The sequence below is a fragment of the Galeopterus variegatus genome, unplaced genomic scaffold (genome assembly GCF_000696425.1).
Source record: "Galeopterus variegatus unplaced genomic scaffold, G_variegatus-3.0.2 Scaffold932, whole genome shotgun sequence".
NCBI classification, from domain to species: Eukaryota; Metazoa; Chordata; class Mammalia; order Dermoptera; family Cynocephalidae; genus Galeopterus; species Galeopterus variegatus.
The window spans coordinates 146892-166525 of NW_007727043.1; the positions used below are offsets into that span (position 1 = coordinate 146892).

General features: G+C 57.2%; 3 protein-coding genes across 3 annotated transcripts in view; 1 reads left to right on the forward strand and 2 right to left on the reverse strand.

Moving 5' to 3' along the window:
- Positions 1–420, reverse strand: part of LOC103591143 — a 15044-nt gene extending 14624 nt beyond the window's left edge. The window contains exon 1 of the mRNA XM_008573554.1: positions 324–420. Coding sequence (XP_008571776.1) covers positions 324–420 — 97 coding nt within the window. The remainder of the gene's footprint in view (positions 1–323) is intronic.
- Positions 421–961: 541 nt separating this feature from the next.
- On the forward strand, positions 962–3433 carry LY6E (lymphocyte antigen 6 complex, locus E). The gene is made up of 3 exons (XM_008573544.1): positions 962–1826; positions 2258–2377; positions 2488–3433. The coding sequence occupies exons 1-3, from the start codon at positions 1493–1495 to the stop codon at positions 2706–2708; spliced, it is 675 nt and encodes a 224-aa protein (XP_008571766.1). The 5' UTR covers positions 962–1492; the 3' UTR covers positions 2709–3433.
- A 12947-nt stretch (positions 3434–16380) lies between these two features.
- LOC103591135 (lymphocyte antigen 6A-2/6E-1-like) lies at positions 16381–19233 on the reverse strand. Its single transcript, XM_008573545.1, has 4 exons — positions 19146–19233; positions 18799–18869; positions 18162–18278; positions 16381–17122 (listed from the first exon to the last, which is right to left on the reverse strand). The coding sequence occupies exons 2-4, from the start codon at positions 18866–18868 to the stop codon at positions 16899–16901; spliced, it is 411 nt and encodes a 136-aa protein (XP_008571767.1). The 5' UTR covers position 18869; positions 19146–19233; the 3' UTR covers positions 16381–16898.
- Between the last annotated feature and the right edge of the window lie 401 nt (positions 19234–19634).

Below are 19634 nucleotides of genomic sequence, written 5' to 3' on the forward strand. Positions count from 1 at the left end.
GGGGCGGGTGGGCGCCCGGGGCTGCGCAGCCGCTGGGGACCCACCAAGCTACTGTAGGTGCCCTGACTCCCCAACGTGGGGCTGGGGAGGGACAGGCTTCTGGACTGGAGGGGGGGGTGCGAGATCCTGAGGACGCCCCTGGCGGGAAGGGGAGAATTAACCGCCCCGGTGGGTTTCCCTGGGCACCGGAACTTGCCCTACAGAGACGGGGAGAGCTCTTTGTTTCGCCACAGATTATACATGCAAAGGAGGTGCAGGAGCCGGGCCTCCCGAGGTTGGCCATCTGGTCCCTTCCCTCCCTGGAGACCCAGGAGAGGTCCTACCGCTCTTGTGGCTGGGCAGCCAAGAGATGCCTGGCTTTCCCAGGGATGAACTTCTGTGAGCCTGGGGAGAGTGCTGAGCCTGGGTCCCAGGTGGCATTGCCCCCAAGGCCTGCTGGCTCCCTCTGGGCCCTGTCTGCCCATGCAGCCCTGGGGCACCCGCTGGTTGGGTGCCTCACAGTCGACGGGTGGGGACGCCGGCCTGACCTGTTCGTGGCTGTGCGTTCCTGTGCTTCCTGGGAGACAGCTCATGGCTTTTCCACACCAAAACCTCACTTTATGGAGGAGGAAATGGAGACTCCTTGTCCCCAGGCTGCCTGGAGGCAGGGACAATCCCCAGCTGGGCTTGGCACTGTTCTTGGCCATCTGGGGCTCCTGCTCCCAACCCCAAGACATCAGCACAGGTCCAGGGCTAGACAGGAGAGGCCTGGGACTCATTCTCGGGCCTGGGCTGCTACTCTCCCCATCAGTGTCTCTGCCAGCCCCTCCCAAGATCTGTTCCCACCCTGGCATCCTTCTTCGTCCCTATGCCTCAGAACTAGCGCCCCAGGCCTAAATGCCCACCCCCCGCCGCCGCAGCTGCCCCTAGCAGAAGGCTCCACACTTCTACTCCAGCACCGTGCTGCGTACAACACAGAGAATCTGAACCCCAGCTGGTCACCTTCCAAATTCTTTTCCCACCCGGTGCCATGGGTCCCTGCCCAAGGGGGGCTGGTTCCTGATGCACTGAGCAGCACCACAGACTCATGTGGCTGAGGCTCCCTGTGCCTGCTCCTGCTGGTGTGGCCAGTAGCACCCACAGAGCTTCCGCTCTCTGAGCCGGTTCCCAGCCACAGAATGGGGAATCGCAGACACCCAAGGGTGCTTGTCTTCAGTGTTGAATAACATGAAGGATGGGAGGCACCCCGCCTGCCACCCCCACACGAAGCTGCCCTGGCAGGCGAGTGCCCAGCTAGAGGGGAGTCACGCCCCCAGCCCAGTTCCTGGATGCAGATCAGCTAATGTCATTACTGGTCGCCATTTCTCCACCCCCATGACCCCAGGCAGGAGCACTCCCTCAGCCACCTTTTCTGTATGATTCTGCGAACACTGAGGAGTCGCCTCATCTGGACTCTAGTGCGCCTCGCCCCCAGGTTTGGTGAGGGGTATCCACTAGAAAGTGCTTGCACTGAATGATGGGTGGGTTAGGAAAGACGCAGAAAACCCTATGTGTCCTGGCCCCGCTGCTGAACGCTGGCAGGTTCCCCTCCCCTCTGTATGCCCATCTAAACAGTGGGGGCACGTGGCCCATCGGGAAGAGCGAGGCACTGCCTGGCCCCAAAGCCTGGCACTGGTCTGAACCAAGATCCTGGGTGTGGGACGGGCAGCCTGGACCTCTAACAAGCTGTCTCTACAGAGCAAGACAGGCTCCTTGCCTTTTCGAGCCCCTGGACGGGACGTCTGTCCCCTTCAGAATGAAGGTCTTCTTGCCGGTGCTGCTGGCTGCCCTTCTGGGTGTGGAGCGAGGTGAGATGGCTTTGGGGCCCCCAGACCAAGCTTTGCAGGGGCTGTGCCCTCCTCCTGGACTCCCTCTCCCCGCTCTGCCCTGAGCAGATGCCCATGTGTCCCAGGCCAGCTCCCACGCAACTTTACAGGTCCCTCTGCCCCAAGTGAAGTGAGTCACTTTTTCCTCCTCCTCCCACAGGAGGCCTCAAACCTGGCCTGGCCACACTGTCATCACCATGTGTCTGGGTGTGACTTCAGTTCTTACAGGGCCGGGGTCTGGTGTCACTGTCTTTTCTCGGTCTCCAGCCCAGGGCCTGGCATATAATAGTTGCTCAATAAATGTCCACAAATGATTGGGTGTTTGAGTGCCAGGGCCTGGACTGGGAAGGAACACTGGAAGGCCTCCCCGGGTATGACACAGTGTCACCTTCAGCATGTCCCTCCCTCTGCAGCCCACTCCCTGATGTGCTTCTCTTGCACGAATCAGCAAAGCAATTTCTACTGCCTGAAGCCGACCATCTGCTCTGACTCGGACAACTACTGTGTGACCATATCTGCTGCCGCTGGCATTGGTGAGGCCTCGGACACCGCTGGCCCTGCCAGCCCTGCCTGACCGTCTCCCCAGCCCTGTCTGTCTGCGACCAGTGTGGCTCTCTCCTTACAGCCCTGTTTTCCTGTGCAGGGAATGTTGTGGACTTCGGCCACACCCTGAACAAGGGCTGCTCCCCAGTCTGCCCCGGCCCAAGCGTCAATCTCGGTGTGGCGTCCGTGGGCACCCACTGCTGCCAAAGCTTCCTCTGCAACTTCAGTGCAGCCGACGGTGGGCTGCGGGCCAGCGCCACCCTGCTGGGCCTTGGGCTGCTGTTCAGCCTGCTGCCGGCTCTGCTGCGGCTGGGCCCCTGACCATTTGGACCCTGTGCCTCCCACACTCCCCCCAGCTCAGGAAGGAAAGCCCAGCCCCTCCCAGATCCCTGGAGGTTATCAGAGCCTCCTCACTGTGCCTGATCCCACCCCCTTGGCCCTGGGTCCCCAAGGCCAGGCCCACCCCCTGCCCCTGTCCCAAGTGGGGCCAGCTGCCCTCATTTCCCTGGTCAATAATGTGACCTTCCTTGGGGGACCAGTGAAAGGATGAGAGTCCCCCTGGAGGCTTAGGTCCCGGGATCAGGACTGGTCCCTTGGACACACTGGGAGGGCCACCTAAGCCTCAGGTGTCATTGGCACTGGCAAAGCTGTGCCAGATGGCGGGGGAGGGAGTCTTGTGTATGGGGTGGTCTGTGGTCGTGGGTGCCAGCCATGCTCAGCCATGTGGGTGGGTGGGCCGCACTGTGTGTGTGGGAGTGTGAGGCCCTGTCTGAGCTGCATTTGGGGGACTGTGGCGGGTCAGAGTCCCTGGTCCAGCACCAGCAGCCTGGAGAGCCCTGAACCCCCTCGGAGCCCTGTTCCCTGGCATTTCTGCACCCATGTTGTACTCACTGCAACGGGGGTCTTTGGGGGGCCTGGGGTTCTGCCGCCACCAGGTCCAGGCTCCCACCCCCAAATCCAGCTGAGCCCCCGCCCCCTCCCCCAGCCCCACACTGGAGCCCTCCTGCTGCTTTGGTGCCTCAAATAAACACAGACTTCCCCCCCTTCCTATTCTGGGTGTTTGTGGTCAGGAAGATGATCACGTGGGGTGTTTTGATCCCAGTGCAGAATGTGTTCACCATCTTGTCTACTCAAAACAAATTGCAAGTGACTTTTGGAGGAACAGAAACCAGTGGGTCATGGAAGGGTCAGGGGAGAAAAAACCGTGCCAAAAGCCATGGTCAGGAACTTGGACTTAACTCCAGGGGCACTGGAGCCACCGGGGGCGCAAGGCAGTGACAGGGAGACCTGTGTCACGCGTGCTCCGCTCCTGGTGATGCTGATTGGCGCCTCCATCTCTGGGCAGTTTTTCAGAAGGAGAAACTGAGGTTTAGGGAGTTGAAGTCACTTGCCCTACTGCAGTCTGTGACCCTCTGCTCTGGGATGGGGGGCAAAGTCCTTTCAGGGCTGAGGTCAGAGGTAGCCCCGAGTTCCTGGGGTGGTTGGTGGTACTGCCTGGTCCCTGCTGCCTCTCCGTGGGGAGGTGGAGGCTGAGAGGGGCCAGGTGGTGTGAGGACCAGAGGGAGCTTGAGCGTTGGAGCGGGGAGAGGCGCGGGGGTAGGCGGAGGAGCCCAGGCTCTAAGTTTCCATTTCCTGAAGCCTGGGTGAGGCCTGGTGGAGAGGTGGGGAGGGGCCACAAAAATGAGAGCTCCAAGCGGGCAGGGGTGGCCAGCCTGTGCAGGTCACCAGGCCCTGGGTAGACCCCAGGTCTGGGGGAGACCGCAGAGGTCCAGGTCCTAGTTGAGGCTTTGCAAAGTGTGCCCCCAGGATCCCTTACCCCCTGCTGCCCGTTTTCCATAACTGTCACTTCCTGATGCCAGGAGAGAGAAGGGGGAGGCCGGAATCATCATCAGTGGGGAAAATGAGGCTCAGGAAGTCAGTTGGCTTTGCCCAAAGTGGTCTCAGCCCCTCCTCAGGCCCTGCTGTGGAGGGAGGGAGCATGCGGCTTGTGCAGTCCAGCAGACAGAGTCTGGGTGGATACAGAGAGGACATTCCAGGTCAGACACTCAAGTCTCCTCGTGGGTTGGTAGCCTGAGGTCAATCGGGGAATCCCCTTGCCTCGATCAGGTCATACTGACTGCGTCGCTGGTCTGGGACCTCCAGCTGTGTGGTCCCTGTACACAGGCTCAGAGAGGATAGTCCTGTGATGGCGGGAGCTGCCTCTGCGGCCGCAGCTGACCAGTCTACAGCTGCACCCAGGATGAGCCGCAAAGGTGGGCAGGTGGGCAGTGGCTGCACAGAGCCTTGTGGAGAGATGGGGTGTGCTGTGAGGTGTCCAGACTCCTCCTGGTGACAGACACCCCAATGAAGAGACACGAGGCCCTGGGAACTTAGGTGCTATGCCTGTGGCGGGAGTCCTGGGAAGTCCTGGGTTGGGCTTGGAGAGGTGGGATACTGACCTGCTGTCCTGAGCTGCAGCCAGCCTGTCCCTGTCCTGCCACCTGAATGACTAGAGGAGACGTTTCAGGCCCAGAGAGACAGGCGGGCCTGTTGGGGGAGGCCCCTCTGTCTACCTGCCCGGCCAGTGGGCCTGTCCTCTCCTCCTCTTCAGCTCTGCCTGGTTCCTTCCCCAGGTCTTCCTGCATCCCCGTCAGCACAGGCTACTCGCCTCTTGCTCTCTCAGCAGCAGGTACAAGGTCACTGCCCTCTGTCTCCAGGACCTCAGAGGGGCTGAGGCCGGCTCTGCACTTTGGGGACTTATCTGGAGGTCCTATGCAGCCCTCCTGTGCCCCCCACCCCGTCCTCCCTTTGCCCCTCATGCAGGCAGGGCCGGCCCAGCCCACCGAGGGTAGAGGACAAGCACAGGCCCCCCAGCGTGGCAGAGGGGACCTGGCACCGAGCTCAGGCCTCTGAGCCCCATCAAGGTTTGCGGTCCTGAGAGGCAGTGGTCTGGATATGGGTGGGACAGAAGGGGCTCCACTGAGCTGGGCCAGGCCTTTTCTGTGTCCTTCCTCCTGTCTGTCCCATCCTTGGCCTCCTTCAGAGAGACCCAAGAGAACGCAGTGCCAGGCCGCTGCCCTCCTCCGCCCCACCCACCAGGGGTACCAGGGGTGAGCATGGGATCTGGCACAAGCTGAGTGGGGCTGGTCCAGGAGGGGATGGGTCCTGGACAGGCCCCTGAGGGCAGAGCTGGACAGAGAAGGGCCCGGATCCCAGGAGGCAGCTCCCTCTGGCCTGAACCCAGAGCTGGAAGCTGGGAGGGGGCCCAGCCCGGAGGAGCCTGGGGAGGGGGGACCCGGCCTGCAGGCAGCCCTGGAAGCTCACTGCCTCCCGGAGCAGAGGGGCTCAGGCCCAGGACAGCTCCTGGCAATGTCAGGATGGGAAGCACTTCCAAGGGCCTGGGTACAGGATGCTCCACCACTTATTATCAGGCAGAGAGACCCACGTCACACAAGCTCTGCCCCTGGTGACGCTGATTTGCGCTTCCATCTCTGGGCAGTCTCTGCTGTTTTCCAGGTGGCATTAATTTCTCATTATTCATCTCACAAGGACACTGAGAGGTGGCTCTGGTTATCCCCATCTTTCAGAAGGGAACACTGAGGTTCAGGGAATTGAAACCACTTGCGCTCCTGCGGTCTGTGACCCTCTGCTCTGGGTTGGGGGGCAAAATCCTTTCAAGGCTGAGGTCAGAGGCAGCCCCAACCTCCTGGGGTGGCTGGTGGTCCTGCCTGGTCCCTGCTGCCCCTCTCTGGGGAGGTGGGAGGCTGAGAGGGGGCAGGTGGTGCCAGGAGCAGAGAGAGGTTGCATTGGAGGGGGGTGGGGCGGAGGAGGGAGGGCTGGGGGAGGAGCCCAGGCACTAAGTTTACATTTCCTGAAGCTGGTGGGGCGAGGAGGGGAGTGGGGAGGGAGAAGGCGGAGGGAAAGGGAGGGAAAACACTCCTCTGACTGTGCGCCCTGGATTCTCCGCTGCCCTGGCACCTGCCCAGGCCTGGGGTGAGATGCTCGCATGGGGCCACCCCGCCCTGTGACCTTGCCAGTCGCAGCACCCCGGTGCACGGGTGACACCTGCACTGCATCTTTCCTGGCATCTGCCCACAGAGGTGTCTGGAGGGTGAACAGCGGTCCTGTCCCAGCCCTCGCCTGCACCCACCTCCCAGCTGCACTCGGCTCCTGTGGGAACCCCTACTTCTGGACGTGCAGCGCCTCCTCCCAGCCTCTGGCCTCTCCTCTCCTGCTCCTGCCGCCTGGCTCTGCTGATGGCCCTGTGGCCAGACCCAGGCAGGACAGTGGGCCTCTTCCTCCCCCAGATCCATAGGACCTGCCTCCTGCTGCCCTGCCCCTGCCCTCTGCTGTGACTTCCAGGTGTTCCCAGCCTGCAGGCCCAGGCCTCTCACGCAGACATTGTCCATGTCCCCTGGACACCCGGTGGCCTGAAAACTGAAGCACAGGCCCCAGAAACTGAAACTGAATCACGGGCCCCAGAGACGAACTTTGGTGAGTCTCAGTCCATGGAGGAGTGAGGTCTGCACGCCCAGCCTCCCCGTTCTGTGTCATGGGTCAGCCACAGCAGGAAGTCCCAATTTGCCACTGTGACCTGTACTAGCTAAGGGATCAAGGTTTAGCCCATGTGACACCTTCCTGAGGTCCTGTTAATGTCAGAAGGCCACATTCCATCCCGGGCGCAAATGCAAATTTGGCTTCACAGCTGACCAGCGAACCATGTCCCACTGTCAACCAGTGCAAACTGAACAAGCTCGTACCCTTCACTTACATGCGAGGACCTCAGTGAGGACCTGGGCAGGAAGTCAGCGGGAACTTTGGCTCAACAAGACAACCCTTTCCCTTGGCAGCGCTGCACTCTCCGAGGAACAGACCCCCTTTGTCTGGCAACACGTTCAGAAAGGTCTAAGCAGTAAACAAATCCCAAATATTGTGTAAAGACGGAGTGGGTAACTGACTATGACACATTGAATATTGGTTTCTCGGGTCTTTTGCAACATTTATGACTATGCTAAACTAGACTACTGAACTCATAAGTAATTCCCATTAGTTTAAAGTACAACTGGTTAGGGCCGGCCCGGTGGCGCACTGCTACAGTGCACCGCTTGGGAGCGCGGCGTTGCTCCCGCCGAGGGTTCGGATCCCACATACAGACCGGTTCCCGCTCACTGGCTGAGCGAGGTGCAGGCGCAACACCGAGGGTTGCGATCCCGTTGCCGGTCCCGGTCCGGTACGGGCGCGACACTGAGGGTTGCGATCCATTGCCGGACACGAAAAAAGACAAAAAAATAAAAATAAAAATAAAAAAATAAAGTACAACTGGTTAACAATCATCCCATTGTCCCATGGTTTTCCTATACAATGTCATCTACATTTATCTGAGCAATGGCTTTCTTGGTGATAACAAAGTCTGTAAAGAATTAGTTTGTCCAGCAATAAATCCTAATGGAAGGTCAGCTTCTCGGACTGGAAGAGCACAAGTCAATTAAGTTCAGAGAAATGGACTCACCGTGGTGCTTTCTCTCATCCTCATTCTCTGGACTCTTTTCTTCATCAAGTGTCACCCATCACTGCCAGCATCGCACTGCAAGGGAACTGGTGGGTAGAAACCTTTCCTTTGTTGAATGAGACTAAGGCTGCTGAGGCAGGAATTATTTGGGGAGTTGATTGGGAGCCCCTGTGAGGATCAACACCATCTGACACAGTGTTCACTACGAATAACAAAGGCTCTGTAGAAGAAAAGGCTGAAGGAAGCAGAAACAAAGAACCGAACGCAGATTGGTCATTTCAAAGTTATTTTCCTTGTTAGGTGGGGACAGGGGGCTGTGGATTGAATTGTGTCCCCCAAATCCATGTACTAGAAACTTGGTCCCCACTGTGGCAGTGTTGAGAGGGTGGGAAATCCTGTTATGGTAACTGAAAGGTGGGGCCTTGAGGAGGTGATTAGATTGTAGGACCGTGCCCTAGTGAGTGGATTCATCCACTGATGGTTTAATGGTGGTCACAGGCATGGTGGCTTTAAAAGGAGAAGTGAGGAGTTAGCTCTCTCTCTGCTTCTGTCATCTGCCATGTGACACCCTGCACTGCTGTGAAGAGTCACTACCCGACAACAATTCCCTCACCAGATGTGATCCCTGGACTTAGGACTCCCCAGCCTCTGACACTGTAAGCAATACATTTTATTTTCTTACAAATTACCCAGTTCCAGGTATTTTGTTATAAGCAACAGAAATGGAGTGATACACACTGGGAGACAGAACAGAGAAAAGTACCTGCCTGGTTAACATCAGGTCACGTCAGGCTGTCTCTTCTGTGTGAGGACGAAAGCAGAGGGAACGTCATTATCACACCTACTGAAGATTTAAACTGGCCTGTTTGGGAAATTGTCTGTTCCACAGCCTAAGTGACTGGAGTTTAGCAGGGGTGACTCGTGTTGACTTTTATTCTGGTGTGTTGGGACCTACTGCAGGAGCTTAGTCCACAGCAGTGGCCTCTGGTCATTTTTATTTGACACCTTCTTGACCTGACTCTTACAGAAGGAGTGCATGACTTTAAGCAAGATTCCCCACCCCTCCCCACCCTCCTGATCTGTCTCTGACACCAGGGTGTGGCCCCCGACCTCTTAGGCCTGCAGTCCCATCTGGGGCCTCCTGGAGACATCTCTGCTCAGGTTCAGGGTGTCAGAAGGACAGGCAGGGAAGAGGGAGAGAGACAGGGGTTGTGCCCTGGGGCCAGGGAGGAAAGATGGTGACTTGGGGCAGCTGTGGGCAAGGTCAGGCCTGGAGAGACCAGACTGCCCCTGCAGGCACCGCACCCCAGCACAGCATGGTCAGACCTGAGGAGCCCAGCCGGGATGCCCAGCAGTGAGTGCTGCCGAATTGCAGCCACATTGCTCAGGTGTCACAGTCTAAGCAGCCTGTCCCAAGTCCTGATTGTGACTGAGCCAGACATAATGAGACCAAATAGTAGGGAGTTAGAATATTGCTAGGGATATCAAGACTTACAGTGTTGCATTTTTCAACCTTTTTTTTTTTTTTTTTGTCTTTTTCCGTGTCCGGCAACGGATCGCAACCCTCAGTGTCAAGCCCATACCGGACCGGGACCGGCAACGGGATCGCAACCCTCGGCGTTGCCCCCGCTCCTCGCTCAGCCAGTGAGCGGGAACCGGTCTGTATGTGGGATCCGAACCCTCAGCGGGAGCGCAGCCGCGCTTCCCAAGCGGCGCACTGTAGCAGTGCGCCACCGGGCCGGCCCAACATTTTTCATCCTTTAGATATATTTTTTACCTTGACCCTCAGTAAGAAATGCATTTTGCACGGCAACCAGAGCACACACACACACCAGAGAGACATGTGCTTTACACGTACACCTATGTGGACACCTACCTATAGCTGAAGTAAGAGTCCCACAAAGCAGCGAGAAACTCCAGTATTTTCTCTCTTGTTCCATTCAAGAATGTCTTGGATGTGTCCCACTCAACTGGTTGCACAATCCTGTCATGCACATGGTCCTGAATTTTCAACACACACAGGTGGGTCCTTTTCGTTTTTCCTGCCAGCTGCCACTCCCCCTCCAGAGTGTACCAATCCCCTTTGGGAGAATCAGCCCTTCCCCATGGTGAAACCCTGGCCCCTGCCCTCCATCTGATGATGATGATTTCCTCCTCTCAATGCCTCAGTTCATCCTCAAGAGTAGAAAAAGTAAAAAGTGTGCAAAGACAGCAGACACCGCAAGGCAGTCCTCAAAACAGCTGAGCCAATGGCACAGAGGTGATGTGGGAGACCCAGTGGCTGAGACATTTCCAGAAGGGATAAAGTACATGAAACCACAGATCAAGCAGCCTGACACATTCTAAGCAGGATAGTACATAAATATTCACACGCAGACCCAGGAAAGTGCAGAACACCAAAGACAGAAAGAAAATCATGTCATCAGCCAGAGAAAGAGACAGATCACCTTCCGAGGAGCAACGGTGAGACTGACAAGTGACTTCTTGACAGCAGCGGTGCCGCCAGAAGAGAGGAAAGAGATGATGAGCTGGAGTCCACACGCAGCAGAAGTGTCGCTGACGAGCGCAGCGGGGAGGAAGGCTTGGTCAGACAAGGACAGAGTGCTCATCAGCAGCACACCTGCACCAAGCGGAGGTCTGGACGCGTTCTGCAGCCAGAAGGACCATGATCCTACACAGAAGTTCAGAGACACACCAAGGAATGAAGCACAAATCAGTGACTGTGATGAATCTAAATGAACATCAGCACCCTAAGAGGATGGATGAGCAAGTCTCGTGGGGGACTTAAATTTATATGGAGAAAACAAAATCCATAACGTAAATTCAGACACTGAAAGAAGTAAATACAGTGAAGTGAATCAAGGGCTTGGGTCCCTGTGAGAGGTTCAAGTGTCAACTCTGACGCATCGGCCACGGAGGCTGTCGTTTCTCATGTAGTCGCTACACATGTAGAGAGAGAATTTCAACTTCCAAATTAATAAGAGGGGGAAATGGAAAGATAAAAAAAATACTCAAAATAAAAAAGAAGGAAAAAAAATTAAAAGCACATAGACCCAGAAGGGTAAATAATAAATCATAGTGATATAGTAGATTTAAACCCAAATATGTCATTGAAGTTTTATTAAGTGTAAACGGATTTGATGTTTCAATTAAAGGACAAAGATTTGGCTAGTTTTTAAAATACCCAATAGAGGCAGTTCACAGAGACGCACCTAAACCATGAGACTGTGCAAAACAGTGGGAAATGACAAGCCATGAGATCTGCAGATAGATCTTATATACGTACATTGTCAGCAGACAGAAGAGGATTTAAGGCATAAAGCATCAATAGCAATAAAGAGATTTACTCCAAAATGATAAAAATTCTAAATTTGTAAACATCCATCAAATGGTCAGAAATTAAATAAAGCAAACGTTGAGAGGACAAAAAGAGAAACGTTCGTACTCGGATGGTTTAGAACACATCCTGTGAATAGCTCACAGAACCAGCAGACAAAACCAGCAAAGATGGAGAGCTGGAGCATGATGAAAAAAAGAAAGTTAGCAGATGCAGAAAGCTGCGCCAGCAAGTGCGGATGCAGGTGCTGTCACCCATGCGCGTTTACAAACGCTCGTCACACGATGAGCCGTAAAAAAGTCTCCACAAGGTTCAAATCATTGAAATCATGCAGAGTCGCTTCTCTAATTACAATACAATTATACTAGAAATCACTAACAAAAACACAGAAAATATTTCTCTTTTTGGGAATAAAGAAATATATGTATAAATAACCTGTGTGTCACAAAAGAAATCAAAATGAGAACCACTTCACAATATGCTGTACTAGATGATAACGAATGTGCTGTACGTGGCAACAGGTGGACACAGCTCCTGCACGCTTTGGTACAACTGCATGTGCTTACCTTCACGTATTGAAAACAAGAAAAGACTCAGCAGTAATGAATGAAGCATTCACCACGTGAAGTTCCCGAAAGAGCAGTGAAGTGAGTCCAAAACAAAGCAGAAGAAAGGAAATAACAAAAGCAAGATCAGAAACGAGCGATGTCACCGATCTCAAGGATGAGGGGGAGGGGCTGGGCGTTCAAGCAGCCGACTCCCTCCAGCAGGGTCCCCAGGGCTGTTCCACCTTCCTCACTGTGTCCCCCACTCTGGGGCCTGGGGCAGGAGGCAGCTGGTGTCCTGCTGCTGGCCCCGCAGTGAGGGTGCTGCACTTGGCCGTGCGTCTCCCTGCGTGCTGCCCGCCCCTCTGCTGCAAGCCTCTCCGTCAGCTCTCCTCCTGTGTTCTGGTCTGGACATGCCATCGGTGTCCTGCTGGCCCCTCCCAGCGTGGGCCAGAGGCCATGCTGCTCCTTGGCCCCTCCCCAGGCAGAGGGTGCACTGTGAGCGTGGAGCCCAGGTGACCCTGGGAAGAGATTGCTGTGGAAACACAGTGCCTGTGCTCTTCCAGCTAGGCTGGGCTCTGGGGGCCGGCCCAAAATAGCGGCCCCAGGACATCACCCTCTGAGGTTCTGGAAACAGAGAGAGCAGAGGCTGGCCCAGCAGAGCCCTGGACTCCAGGCTTCACACCAACAAATAGGGCCCCAGGACAGACAGAGGGCCTCCAGGAGGCTGTGGACACTCCCATCATATAATTCTCCCCAACCCTGCACCATGTTGCCCAGGTTGGGGCAGGAGTCCTACCTGGAGAGAGAATGGCCAGTCTCCTATGCAGCAGGCAGACTTGAAGGTGGTCCTGATCCTGCCCCTGGTGTTCTGCCCTGGTGGGATCTCCCTGAGTCTGGTGGACTTGTGACTTGCTTCCAACCAACAGAGCAAGGCACAGGTGATGGGGTGCACTGATCACGTGGCATCTGATCGTAGTGCCACCTCTGGATATGCAGCCACCACACTGTCAGCAGCCATGCAGGGGCCTCATGGCAGGAAGGGAGGGCAGACTCCTCAACGGCCAGCCGGGAGCAAGGCTTCAGCCCACAGCCACATCCCGAGTGAATCCTGCCAACATGGCCCTGGGTTTGGAAGCAGACTCTTCCCCACTTGAGCTTTCAGATGAGACCTCAGTCCAGGCCAGTGCCTTGACCTTGGGCTCACAGTGGCCTGGCTAAGCTGGGCCTGGACTACTGACCCACAGAAATTTGAAGGTAACAGACACCTGTGGTTTTAAGGCTTATGTTCACTAAGCCTGTTATGCAGGGGCAGCCAACATAGAGGCATGCACCATGTCCTGAAGGCTCACCCCACTCAGACTTCTGCAGTTCAGGGAGTCGTTCAACATGCACTCCTGGTGTCTGTTGTGCCAGGCCCCATCCTAGACTGTGGGCACAGCAGGACACAAGACAGAGGGGTCTCTGCTCTCCTGCTGGTGGGAGAGATGGAGGACAAACAAGTCAACCAAGAAAGGAGGCCATTCCAAATGGGGAGTGTGTGGAGAGGACTTTAAATGGGACGCCTCGGCTCTGAGTGGGGGAGCAGAGAAGGAGCTTCAGCCTGCAGAGAGGGCCCCGCGTGCCTGGGGTGGGCCCAGAGCTGGGGACGGGATGCTTGAGATCCATGGGGCACAGGCAGCAGCCGGACGAAGTCTGGCCTTCTTGGAACCAACGAGAGTTTGCATCTTAGATTTGGATTGAGCAGTCTGAGTAGTGCTTTGGGAAGCTCCTCCTCAGTGACCCTGTGGCATGGGACACAGATTGCAGAGGGACAGGAGAAACCGTGGAGTCCTCCAGGCAGGAGCTGTGGCAGCGGCAGTGGGAAAGACAGGCTGTGGCGATGTGGGCCAGCAGGTTCCGCAGGGACTGGACCGTGAGAGCAGCGGGGCGGAGGCCGACCCTTTGCTGGGGCTGGAGCAGCCACGTGGACGGAGGTGCCCCTCACTGGCATTACCAAGCCAGGGAGGTCCGCCCGCCTGATGCGCATCTGAGCCATGCACGGACCAGCAAGGTTTGCAGTGAAGGAAGCGCGGGCTTTATTGCACCACGCGAGGGAACGGGAGGCTGTCGCTTCACACCTGAGCTGCCCGTTGGCTTTCAATCACTTTAAGGGCAAACATCAAGGGTGAGAGGCTAGGGCTTGTGAGCAGCTCGTGGGCATCTCTGATTGGGTGGCTCTTACGCAAGCTTCAGCAGCTTCTTCAGTCTTCATCTTTTTGGTCCCTGACGTCATCTCATCTGAGTACCTACGTGGTTGGGCAGCTCCAATCTTAAAATCTGCAAAAACAACTTATCTCTGTGAAGCAAAAGTGGATGTGAGGGTCTGGTGACTCTAGTCACTGATGACGCTTGTTTAAACTATTCATACTTGGTGTTTCACTGGCTACATTTTTCTTTAAGACAAGCAGAGCAACCTTGAGGCTCATCTTTACTGTGTTGCGAGTTCCCACACTTGTTTATTAAGCTTTCCATGCTTAACTGCCGTGGCAGTTACAGGCTAACTCTTAAACTAAGCAAAGTACATTTGTCCTCTAAAAATTAGAAGTAAATTAAATGCGCACGGTTGGTTTCACTGGCTGGAGAAGACCTGGCCGAGCAGGCGTGCTCTCGTCTGTTCTGGCCACCCTCCTCTCCAGGGACAGTCTGTGCTGTGCTTGGGAATAAGCCCCCTTCTTGAAGCCCTGCCCTCTTCCCCAGACCCCTCAGATATTTATTTTATTAATTCTGCTCATCAGTCTTGTCCTAGTTGATCTTATATGTCAACTTGGCTAGGCGTGGAGCCCAGTTGTTCGGTCGAATGCCAGTCTAGGTGTTGCCTTGAAAAGGTATGTTGTAGGTGCGATCAGTATCTAAAGCAGCAGACTTCGAGCAATGCAGATTGCCCTCTGTTATGGGGGTGGGCCTCACCCGGTCAGGGGACTGCCCGAAGAGCAAAGACTGAGGTTTCCCAGAGAAGAAGGAATTTGGCCTCCAGACGGGAACGCAGAAGCTCTGCCTGGGTTTCCAGGCGGCCTGCCTGCCCTTGGATTTCAGACTTGCCAGGCCCCATAAAACACGAGCCAATCTCTTAAAATCTCTCTGGACAGGGCTGTGTAGATAGAGAGCAGCTCCCCTGCTCGTTCAGATCCCTGGAGAGCCCACAAGTACAAGGACGTTCCGCCAGAAACATCAGACAGTGTTTCCTCAAAGGTCCCCACACCTGCAGCCCTGGGCTCTGGGCTGCTCAGAGGACAGGCGGGGTGGGGAGAGCCACTGGGAAGGCGAAGGGGCAGGAGGAGAGGCTGTGGAGAACAGAGAGGAAAGCACTGGGTGCTGCAGGGCCTCTGAGCCAGGCACGATGATGGCAGGAAGGCCCTGGCAGGGAGGAGGCTCCAGTGGCTTGAGCCCCGGGCCCCACTCGGCATTCCATCCATGCACCTGGGTCTTTGCTCCTCCTGGGGGCAGAAGGGTCAGTAACATCCTCCCACGGGGGGCAGGGCAGCTTCACGGAGGAGGCTGTGGGGACAAGGATGGCTTGCTGGGCTGATGGCTCTGCCTCAGAGGACCTTGGCCTGGGGCAAAAACACAGCTCTCGGGGCCACTGGAGGGTGGGGCATGGCGCTCTGGTGCCAGGGACGCCTGAAGAGCCTCACCTGAGTCACCGGCACCAGCCCTGCCACAGCCGACCGCATTCGCTGTGACTCCTGTGGTGTTTGCCATGCAGCTGGGGCTGTCTGCGAAGGCAGTTAACCCTCCTTAGTCACTCCTGGCTTCTCAGATTTAGCAAATAAAAAACACGAGATTCAATTAAATTTGAATCTCAGACAAACAAATGATTGTTTTTATCAACATTTGGGACATACTTATGCCAGAACATTACTTATTGTTCATCTGAAGTTCAGGTTTAACTGGGCGTCTTGCTCCAGCGACCCTGAGCAGCACACCAAGCTCAGGACAGAGCCGCAGATGGACAGTGGCTGTCGCATTGTGTCAGGTCACAGGGATGTTGGCAACTTGGACGGAGGGGTCTGGCACAGGCCAGCCAGGTTAGGGAGTCCAGGATGTCATCTCGGGATGTAACTCGTGGTGTGGCAGGGCTGTCTGAAGCCAGCACACAGGGCGCCCACCACCGAGGGTGGCCCTCCAGCTCACCTGGCTCACCTTGCAGCACAGGCAGGTGCTCTTGGAAGGTTTTGGGAGCCTACTCCACCAAGAGCACTAGTCCAGAAGAAACCCCTCCCTCCCAGCACCCCAGGAGACCACCCCCCTCTGACGCTGGGGGCAGCACAGGAGCCCAGCCTGTGGGCAGCGATGGCCGGTGGGCCAGCGCAGGCACCTCCTGGTGACCACCCAGTGGCCCTACGGTGCCCCTACTCCATGTGCCCTGGAGCCTCATGACAAGAGTCCTGCCGGGAGCACTAAGAACCAGGGACTGTGTGGGCCCTGGGGAAAGTGCCAGCCCCTGGCTGGACACCCGTGCCCCAGGAACACTCCCTGAGGCCAGGGTACTGGCCAACACTTTGCTGAGACCGGAGGTCAGGTCGGCAAGGTGGTGGCCCTCAGAACAGCAAAAGGAAAAAGAAGAAAAAAGCCGAGTCCTGGTGCTGAGTGAGCAGAGGCATATTTATTGACCCTGAGAGCAAGGGGTGGCCACACCATGCATGGGAGGCCTGCAGGGCTTCTTGCTTGGACAGAGGTGGCCCTGGCCCTTCAGTGGGTTAACAGAAGAGCAGGCTGGAGGCTGCGCCTGCCCCTGCCTTGTGGTCTTCCTATGATCTCACAAAGTCCAGAACAGCAAGAGACGGGGCCCTGGCTGTGAGGCCAGCCGGTTTAAAGGAAGCAGGCATCACAGGGAGAGTGGGTTTGAAGGCCCTGGGCCCAGAGAAGGGGGCGAGTCCAAGCAGGGCTTCTAAGTCTGCCCACCAGGGATTCAGCTGCTGCCAGGTCTCTGGACAAGGAAGCTCCCGCCTCTGCCCCAACGACCTCCTTCCTCTAAACTCAGGGCTGAAAACCACACCAGAATTCCTGTAAGTCAGGGCTACAGTGGCCCAAAACTGAGGAGCCAGTTACGTGGTGTGACAGAAGAGAGGCCCGTGGGGAAGAGAGGATGGGAAAGGCTATTAGAGTCCGGGGCAGAGGAGGACCAACCCCAGGCTGAGCAGGAGGCCCCCGGACAGGACCCAGGCACTGCCCACTGCCAGGACCCCCGCATTACAGAGGTCCCCCTTGCAACAGGAGGTCTTGGAGCTGACCACGAGGCCCAGGGTGTGCGCGTCCTGAATATCGATTCTGTCGGGGCAGGAGGGGAGGCAGAACTTGTTCTCCAGACTCACTTTCTCAGACTCTGCAAGAGAGGGCGGGTGTGAGTACAGCCCTGTCCCCAGACCTCAGCGTCCCAAAGTCTGTGGCATGTGACTCTGGAAACCACGGGGTCAGGTGGAAGGCCTGGATGGGACGAGAAAGAGCCTGTCCACACTCCTTGACTAAGGGGATGCTGGGGCACAGGAGGGCAGTGACGCCCCAGGTCACCCAGGACACCAGTGGCACCACAGGAAGGGAAGCTAGCACAACAGGGATCAGCCTGGTACCCCGTCCCCGTGTGGAAGGTGGGCAGGCTGGGCAAGGGAGCTGGGCCGCAGGCTCTGGGAGGGGCGTCCTCCTGCCTCAGCTCATGGAAAGATGAAGCCCAGGGGCAGACACGATGGGCAGCCTGGGCAGGTGGGCAGCTCCTCCCCCATCCTCTCCATGGTCTGGCTGATATTCCACCATTCCAGGGCCATTTCTTTAGCTTGAAGCCTCCTGTCTCCGTCAGGGGCAGCAACCCACTGAATGCTCACAGCCACCCGTCCGTCATGGGGCAGGTAAGATCCATGCACGGGGAGGATGAGGGGCCAGGAGTCACTGGGGTGCCCCAAAGGGCCACAGGGGGCAGGAATAGGAACTGTCAGGAAGTGAGGCAAGGGCTCTCTGATGAGGGGTGCAGGTGGGGGAGGGGATGAGATGGTTTCCATGGTGATGAAGGCCACATGGGGCACCCTCTGCTCTACACCTAGGGTGCCACCTGTCCCTGCAAAGCAGCAGCCCTCGGGCTCAGTGTGGGAGCCCAGGCCTTGAGGCCGGCCCCTCCCACTCTCCCCTGCACGAGGAGCCCTGCCTCCAGCCCCACCCGGCCTCCCCGTGCTCCTCCCCTCAGCCCCAGGAGGCCCCCACACCCGTGCCCAGAGTGCTGGGTGGCTTGAAGGAGGGACCCTGGTCCACAGAACAGCTATTTCTCAAAAAAGCTGCCCACTCTGTCGTTGGGACCTCCCCTCCTAACCCCCTTTTCTCCCTAAGACCTGCCCCCTCCCACCTCCTTCCTCCCACACTGTTACCCCTCAACTCACCCACAATGGTGGTCACTTCCTGGGAGACACAGACACCATCCGGGAAGGAGCACACGGCTGGGTGGCAAGAGTTCATGTTCGAGGCCGCTATGCACTGGTAGCACTTCAGACCCTGAGCTGGGGGAGAGAGCAAGGTCAGGGTGACCTTCCATTCCCAGTGAACACATCACCCACTGGGTGGCCACGGCATGTGCCCGGACCCATGGGAATACCCCTGGTGAGAATCCCATGCCCACACGCACACTGCCACCCCCTCTCTTGCACCTGCCACCTGTTCTTACGTCCGTTTCCACACACCTGCCTGCCACACAGCCTCCCAATTCAACCTCATTGTCTGAAATGCACCAGCAGGCAGTGCCCAACCCCAAGCACACACGTGCCCAGCACCCAGAGTGTCAGCAGATATGAGCGCACCCAGCACACGTGTAACGAGGACAGAACGGGCATCAGACAAGTGCACGAACAGACATCACAGCCCACCCTAACCCCCAAGTGTGCATGGCGCCCAAGCACACCCTCCCCGCACGCACTGAACCAACAGGGCAGCTCTCCAGCCCCAGCACAGGAACACTCTGGAAATGCAAACTTCCCTAGACCTCCTTCCCAAGGCACCCCCCACCACCCCCGGCCATCTGACCTGTCTCTGTGCACAGCAGAGCCACCAGCAGGACCAGAGCCAAGGTCTTCATGGTATGGGAACCTCTCATTCTAGGACAAAGGACACAGAGACAAACTCCTGAGAGCTGGAGCAGCCCTCAAGCCCCCACCTCCCTGGGCTCGCAACTGCCCTGGCCAGGAGGAACACCTGGGGCTCCAGTTCTCTCCTGCTCTCCCACCCAGCTGCCCGAAGGCGAAGGCGGCTCAGTCTGCCTCATTCCCCGCCCGCCCACACTCCGCCCTCCCCACCCCGTTCTGCAGATTATCTGCAGAGCCCTGCTCCGGCTCCCAGGCCTTCCCGCCCAGCAGCCTCCCATCCTGCCCCACCTCTCCTCCTTCCTCGCACTGGCCAGGCTGCAGGGCAAGTGGCTGAGGGACGGTCCGGCCACCAGGCAGGTATGATGGGCGTGCCCGCAGAGCAGCCCCTCCCCCGCCCTCCTGGACTGACCAGAACAAGGATAAGCAAGAGAGTTTCTATTTCACAGAAACTTCCTGCTGCAGCAGAAAGTGTCTCCAGGCCAGCTTGCTCCTTGCGCAAGAATTGGCAGTGTCCCTTGCCTATTGCTCCATGGCGTCCAGGCCCAGACTAACCACGCATTCATTCTTCCTTCTTGCAGGGGAGGTGCTCCGAGCAGCTGGTGGGCATCACTGGGCAAGGATGGGCAAGGCAGGCCTGGCACTGGGGAGGAGGGCTGGTCGTCTCCCCTGGGGGAGCTGGGGTGGGGAGGGGTCCCACCCACTGGGTTTCTGAAGGAGGAGCCTCTGGGAAGGCTTGCAGGGGACAGCAGCACTCGTGGAAGGGCAGGTCATCCCCAG